General features: G+C 41.4%; 1 protein-coding gene across 1 annotated transcript; it reads left to right on the top strand.

Annotated features, from left to right (window-relative positions):
• The first annotated feature begins 37 nt into the window (after nucleotides 1-37).
• Nucleotides 38-7,128, top strand: LOC125511053 (uncharacterized). Its single transcript, XM_048676334.2, has 17 exons — nucleotides 38-1,156; nucleotides 1,263-1,365; nucleotides 1,524-1,593; nucleotides 1,702-1,740; nucleotides 1,824-1,941; nucleotides 2,048-2,105; nucleotides 2,193-2,257; nucleotides 2,364-2,370; nucleotides 2,455-2,515; nucleotides 3,536-3,595; nucleotides 3,740-3,759; nucleotides 3,844-3,909; nucleotides 4,055-4,222; nucleotides 4,313-4,570; nucleotides 4,686-4,898; nucleotides 5,534-5,805; nucleotides 5,925-7,128. Exons 1-17 carry the CDS (start codon nucleotides 1,053-1,055, stop codon nucleotides 6,067-6,069), a joined length of 1,827 nt encoding a protein of 608 aa, XP_048532291.1. The 5' UTR covers nucleotides 38-1,052; the 3' UTR covers nucleotides 6,070-7,128.
• The last annotated feature ends 536 nt before the right edge of the window (nucleotides 7,129-7,664 follow it).

The raw sequence follows: 7,664 nt of genomic DNA on the forward strand, positions 1-7,664 counted from the left end.
TTTGATAGTACAAGGAAGGAAATACTCCCTCAGTAAGTACACATAACTAATCTGTGGTTGCTCTCATCTATATTGGAAACCTATTTTGCATTGTGAATCAGTTAGCTTTGAAAAACGTTCTTACATTATGAGACGGAGAAACTATCTACTAAAGTTGTCGTAACCCAACATGAACACATATAGCCAGTGGCGGATCTAGGACCCGGGGCACGAGGCCTAAATCCTTTAGGGCCTCTTTGATTCATAGGATTGCAAAAACACAGGAATAGAAAAAACGCAGGATTGGAATGGCATGTCCATTGGATCCCTATAGGATTTGAGTTTGTTTGATTGTGTCAAGGAAAAAATAAAGGATTTCTTCCAAGAGGTTTGAGTGGATGCTAGAATTCCTATGAAATGTAGTACAAATAAATCCTTAGGAAAAAAATCTTATAGGATTCAATCCTACGAATCAAACGATCAACCTAGGAAAAATTGCTAAGGATTAATCCTTCAAAGATCCTACGAAAATCCTTTGAATCAAAGAGACCCTTATATTCTGTAGCAAAATTCTTACAATTGCTACAGTATACGTAGGCGGCCGGGGAGGTCAGATAGTTAGGTTAACCAGCCTATATTTGGCACTGGTGCTTACATTAGTGGGAGGAGATACCAATAACTGTTATCTCTAAAAGAAAACCAAAAACTGATTATTAAGCAAAATCTTGGCTAACCCATCCTCCGGGTAGATATGTCCAGCCAGTGTGGCTTTGCCTGGACGTCTCCTTTCCTTTCCCTCCCGCCTGGAAGCAAACCGCGAGCAGAGCAGGGGGAAACCCCACCGCGTGCGATCCCAAACCCAAATCCTTACGGCTATATCACCCCGGCTCCTCGCCCCTCTCCTCCATTGCCTGCCTGTCGCCGGATCTCTCGCTTGCCCTCGACTCGAGGTACTCCTCCTTGCCAGCTACCTATTTGCTCGCCCGGGGTTCGTGTTCGTTCGTGGGAGCTGAAGGTGGCGAGTGCCGGCCGACGCGCGGCCAGAAGGTGAACGGGTTGTTCGATCGGCGGAGATGGGGTGGCCGACGTGTGCCCAGGCAATATGGGCGGCGGCCGCGATGGTGGCGATGCTTGCCGCGGCGGTAGGGGAATCCGACGCGGGCGAGCTAGAGCGCGCGTAAGTACTGTAGTAGTACAAAATTTCTGAAAAGAGACGCTACTGTACAACAAGGATCATTGTAGCTATGTACCAGAGCTTTTACCGATGCTAGTTATGCATGCAGGTTTCCGATCGTGGAGCCGGATTACGGCCACACTAAGCTCCGTCTTTCGAAGCAAGGCCTGGAGGCAATCCAAAGGATCAACACCCCGATAGCTGCTGTCTCTGTGCGTACAGTACCAAATTGCTAATCTGAATCAACTGTGCTTCCTCCTCGTTATTACAGAGTTGATTTCTTTGTCATTTTTCTCCCAATTAATGACACGACAATGCAGCTGTCTCTGCGCACACTGACTTCTTTCTATGTGTCTGCTTGTCAAATCAGGTCATTGGTCCATATCGATCTGGAAAGTCTTTCCTTCTCAACCAGCTTCTCTCCTTGTCATGCGACAAAGGTAACGCCAAGCTTCTGGTCTCTGTCTCCTTATATCATATTACACGACGATTGCTTCAGATAAGTGCTTGTTTTGACCAGGACGGAGAATGATAAATTTGCTGTGCAGGTTTTGGAGTTGGACACATGCGAGATACCAAAACCAAAGGTAAGATATATATATATGCCACCAGTTTAATGTTCTTGTCAATGTCGCACACATATGCTGATCTGAGATACCAACGTTTGAAGGTATATGGATTTGGGGTACTCCCGTTGAGGTCTATGTTGATGGCTCCAAGGTGTCTGTCCTTTACCTGGACACTGAAGGATTCGAGAGCATTGGAAAATCCAATGTATATGATGACAGGTTTGTTGCTGTTGCCTACAAATAAACTGTGCAGTAACTAATTAGGCATTATAAATTCTTGGCTCTAATGTAAAATGCGTCGTCGGACGTTTTGTTTTCATGTTAGGATATTTGCTCTGGCAGCTGTCCTGAGTTCTCTTCTTGTCTACAATCTCCCTGAGACGGTAACGCCCTCACCTCGGCTCTACTCATCTTTTCTTATAGGTGTTAATTTAGCAATTTGATAGCCGTCAATTTTACATACTTGATAGATTCGTGAAGCTGATATATCCAGACTCTCATTCGCTGTTGAACTTGCTGAAGAATTCTACGGAAGGTTTGGTTGCTGCCATTTCTGATTGGACCTTTTCATTTTAACAAGTTTATCTTCCTAGTGTGTTCTAACAAGTTTCTGTTTTTCTATATGGCTTGTGCAAAACAAGGGTGAAGGTAATAATACTTCATTAACTTGACTCTCAGAGTTATGAAAATTAATTGAACACTATATGTAAATCGTGTCTCCTGTTTCTGCAGGGCCAAGATGTTGCTTTTGAGCCGGCAAAACTTCTGTGGCTGATACAGAGGGATTTCCTTGGTAAGTTGTTTGTGCATTAATCAGGTCGTTTTGTATCACGGGGTTTTATTTTGGGAGAAACATATATAGTGTATGACAGATCAGATCATCAGAATTCTAAATGATTAGCAAACTTGGTTCCCTGAATCCTGATCTCATTGAAACTGCTGCATTCTTTCTGATTCTGAAGATTTGATCATTTCTGAATTGAAGGCTTCATTCAGGATATGATTGACTTTCCGTGTTGTAGATAGATGAATGCAACAAAATCTCTAAGTTTCTATTTCATTTCTCTTATGTGCAGAAGAGTTTACATACCATAGTCCCTTCTGCAGACCAGTAGACCACACCGTATTGCCTGAATAGTCCTAACATGTTGTTTCTATCTCGTCTTTTTATCTGATTATTAAATAGCACTTTGGCTGAATGTAGCAACTTAGAGATTAAGTAAATTGGCCTTAATCCACTTAGAGATATTGAATGCTATGATTAGCTACATTAGAGCTGAGATTTCGAATTAGCTAAGAGAGCCATCTTTATAAATAGGGCAGCATGTATTTGAGTCATCTAGTGTATGAGATAAACTACTTGTAAAGATATGAATCCCAGTCCCCAAACTTTACCCCTGCCATCCCCAGTGGCTGCCTACCCTCACTCCTTGGAGACGTAACTCCATGGCACGTCACTCAGTCCTCGGACTCTTAGCAACCACAGCAAGTGATTACTTATTTCATTGATGCCATTGAGAACGAATGACGTAATCACTAGTCCTTGCACGGCAAAACATTTTCAGGATACTCTTGGCATGGAGTTCATAAAATTCATTTATTACAGTAAATGGTTGATGCTCCTTAAAGTATCCACATTTGTTTTAAATAGTTTTTAGTTAAGTACTTAGCATGGGTTTTAGACTTGCAGCGCTAAATATATAGTACATTTTTTCACACAAGTCACTGTTTAGTCATGTCTAGTATTTGCACTTCACTGTTTGGTCAAACTTCCTTTTTTTCGTTTTCTTAACTGTTAATTTTCATAAAACAGAAGGAAAATCTGTACAGCAGATGGTTGATGAAGCTCTCCAACGGGTGCCTAACAGAAATGGTTAGTTCAAGTTATATTGCTGACGACTCCTACTTTTATTAGTTTGAGATTCTTCTGCTATTGAAGTACGTCTGTTTGCAGCTGTTGGATCTCGGAATATCTTTTGAGCAGTTGAATTAACCTTCTTTTAATGTCTTGTTACAGGAGACAAATATATTGACGAGGTACAATTATTTTGAGCTATATCTAAGTGGGAAAATATGATATGCGAGTTTGTTAACAAAAAAATGGTTTTCATGTTATATTAGGTCAACCAAATCAGAGACTCGTTGGCAATTATGGGTGATAACAGTACTGCTTTTAGCTTGCCCCAGGTGTGTTATTATAACTTATAACAAGACAATTATAGTTGTCCTGCCCATAACTCAATCTTTGTTCATTCCAATGATTCTATGCTAAATTCTCTTTTGTGTCTACACCTGATTGGGAAGCTGAGATGATGAAATTATTCTTTTCCAGCCTCATCTCCAAAGAACAAAGTTATGTGATCTGAAAGACCAGGAACTTGAACCATTGTATGTACAAAGGAGGGATGAATTGAAGCAATTAGTTGCATCCATGGTAAAACCAAAAATTGTGCAGGGTAGAACTTTAAATGGAAAGGAGTTTGTAGCCTTCTTAGGGCAGGTAATGCTCGTTAGTGTTCATATTTTTATGTATCTTTAACCTTGATATTTTCTTGAAAAATATTATCTGACATTGTATGACTTTGTCTAGATACTTGAAGCTTTGAATAAAGGCGAAATTCCATCGACAGGGTCGCTTGTTGAAGTTTTCAATAAGGGCATCCTTGAACGTTGCTTGAAGGTGTATACTGAAAGAATGGAAATAGTGGCTCTACCAGTATCAGTTGATAAACTTCAGCTGGCTCATGGGTTGGCAGAAGATGAAGCTAGAAAGCGTTTTGACAAGCAACATTTTGGTAAACATTATGCTGCTCAGTCCTTCCTCAATCTTGATGAAGAAATAAAAAAGGTTCTGTTTGCAGCACTTAATTTTATGGACTTCAAATTATATACGCCCCATTTTTAGTTAATTAAATACTAGATGGCAATATCTATACTTTCAGTTAACTGTATATTCTTTTTAGGTGTTCAGAAGCTATGGATTAGCCAATGAGTATCAGTCATCAAAGCTGTGTGAAGCAAAGTTCTCAGAGTGTGAAGAAAAAATGGATCACCTTCAAGCCTTGAAGCTTCCTTCCATGGCAAAATTCAATGCAGGATTTCTCCGCTGCAACCAAAGTTTCGAAATGGAGTGTGTGGGGCCTGCCAAGGGTAGCTATGAGCATCGAATGTCAAAGGTTTGTTTCTTTCAACGCAAGATACCTTCCATGAGGAGAGATGATCGTCCACTAACTGCAAATCCCATACTATTTTTTCTCATAAATGAAAACTAGAAGAAATCATCCTTTCACTTTATATTCGTATGGCGTTCTAATTTAGTTGATGATGACTAATCACATCTTACTTTGTTCTGCTACTTATATATATTTATTTGCTGTTTTCTTTCTAATAAAGTAAAACATTCACTGAAGTAGGTAATGATGTAGAACTAGCTTTAAGCACCTTTTCTGATTTATATGGATAAAAATTGGAAAAGACTAATCATCTAGACACTAATCATCTGTGGAAATGCCAAAGTACACTTTTTGGAAGATGCTGTATTTTAAGGCCTGGAAACTCTCGTGGTGTATATTATCTGGCTCTTAGGCCGGTAATCAAAGACTAATCATCTAGACATTAATGGTATGGCCAAAAATATCGCCCTCCTGTTCTGTGAAATGCCAAAGTAGTACACTTTTTGGAGGATGCTGTATTTTTAGGCCTGAAAACTGTACTCGAACATCTCTTACAGAAGCCTATATATAATCTCTCATGGTGTCATCTACTGTATTAGCTGACTCTCATTCCCATGCTGCATTGCATGCTCCAACAGATGCTCGCAAGGTCCCGTGCTCTGTTCATCAGGGAGTATAACAACAAACTCTTCAACTGGCTGGTGATCTTCTCCCTAACCATGGTGGTGATCGGGCGATTCATCGTAAAGCTTCTTCTACTTGAAGTTGCTGCATGGGTGATGTTCATCTTCCTGGAGACATACACGAGGTTGTTCTGGTCATCGGAATCGCTCTACTACAACCCCGTCTGGCACGCCATCGTCTCTTCGTGGGAGGCCATTGTGTACAGCCCTGTTCTTGATCTTGACAGGTTACCTAGCTTTCCTCCTTGCTGACACAAGTCCACAACACATAACAGATCTCTTTCTGAATTCTGACTGACTGAGTGACTGCTATATCACTCTCACAACATTGTTCTTTGTTGAGCAGATGGGCAATCCCAATTGTTGTCATGCTGTCCTTCTTAGCTGTTTATTGGCGTTGCATCGGCGCAAGGGGAAGGATCGGTCGGTCGGTGTTACCCATGTACAATGGGTCTTTCAGAAGCAGCTCCGGTCGGCCCAGGACGGATTAACACCCTTCACATATGAGAGATGGATATGGATGGATGGATTGATGGTTCAGACAGAGTGTTTGACATGATTCTCTTCGTGATAAAATCGGAAGGCAGAGGTCTCGGATTCTTTCAATGGGGATGGATGAAGGCGCAAAAAGGGTTATGCTGCTGACCCTGTGAATTCCTTGGCATCACCAGGGTGTACTGATTAGTGATTACAAAGAGGATCCTCCATCATTGTTAATGAGCTCATGGGCTGGGAGCTTCAAAACGGACATCTGAGAGATAAAAACTGGTTCACATTGTCAGTGTATATATATTACTGCATTGTATGTATATGTAAGTGGAACTCAGCACCAACTATATATTGGTGATGAAATGTGACATGTATATGTGCTTGAAAGTCGAAATGCAGTTCCAGATTTGAATTGAAATGTCTGCCTTCACATGTGCAAATTCTAACAAGGTCTCACTGTTGCTACTGGTTTTTATTGGAAACCTTTTGCTCTGTGAATCAGTGATGGATTACAGCTGCGCACTATAATGCCATGCCGACTCCTGTGTCCTGATTAAAGGTGTTTGCAACATGCGGTGCTTTCCATGATCCCGTCGCCGTCGGTGTTGGTAAGAGAACTGAACAGGTGACGTGCCTGTAAAACTCTGCTGCCTTTTCTTCAGGAATTGGATGTTATATTTGTGAGAAGAGACAACTTTTATCATGCTTCACTCAGCAGGGAATCTGGGTTGGTGGGTCTGACTCAGAAGCACTAATTATGTGATGATTCCACACTGTATTTTTTGGCCGTCAAATCATTAGTTCATTACCTCCAATTTCTTTGCTTTTTTTAGGCAATCCAAATTTCTTTGCTGTTATGGATATCTGTTACCCCTGGTATGGCCAGGGAATAAGTATGGGTTTGGTGGTGGACTGGTGGTGCAGGGATCGACATGGGCATGGACAGAGAGAGGTGAGGGATCTTATCATGTGCAGTGCAGATGTGCCACCGCATTGTCATTTCTGTGCTCTCTGCTCATCTGATAGAGCCAACAAATTTCATTTCCCCTTTTCAGCTCTACTGGGTTGTGTGTGTATATCCAGCTTTCTCTTGGCTTCCAGCCCTCAAGGGGCACGAAACTGAATATACTCCAGATTCCAGATTCTTAGGCCTCCTTTGATTTACAGGGTTTGCATAGGAATTTTACAGGATTGACACCCTCTGGAATTTTCCCTTTACATGTTGTTTGATTCTTAGGATTGCATTCCTCAGGAACCAATCCTATAGGAACTTCTTAGTTCATTTTTACAGGAAAACAAGCATGAGGTTGGACTTCTTGAAAAAAATCCTCTGTTTTGCTACCCAACGTAGGATTTCAGTGGACGTTACATCCCATTCCTGTATGTTTCCTATTCCTGTGCTTCCTAAACCCTGTGAATCAAAGGAGCCCTTAAAAGGTAGAGTACATTTGTATCCATCTCTATGATGTACGTAGCTCCTTCGTATTTGTTCTGTTTCGGCTATTTACTTGCGGTGTTCCACAATAATGTGTGCGTACACCTTACCTACCATGATCCAAGGAGTAGTATGATCCAACAGGAAGGCGGCCAAAGGCAG

This window comes from Triticum urartu, chromosome 5A, assembly GCF_056163025.1.
Source record: "Triticum urartu cultivar PI428250 chromosome 5A, HENAU_Tu73, whole genome shotgun sequence".
NCBI classification, from domain to species: Eukaryota; Viridiplantae; Streptophyta; class Magnoliopsida; order Poales; family Poaceae; genus Triticum; species Triticum urartu.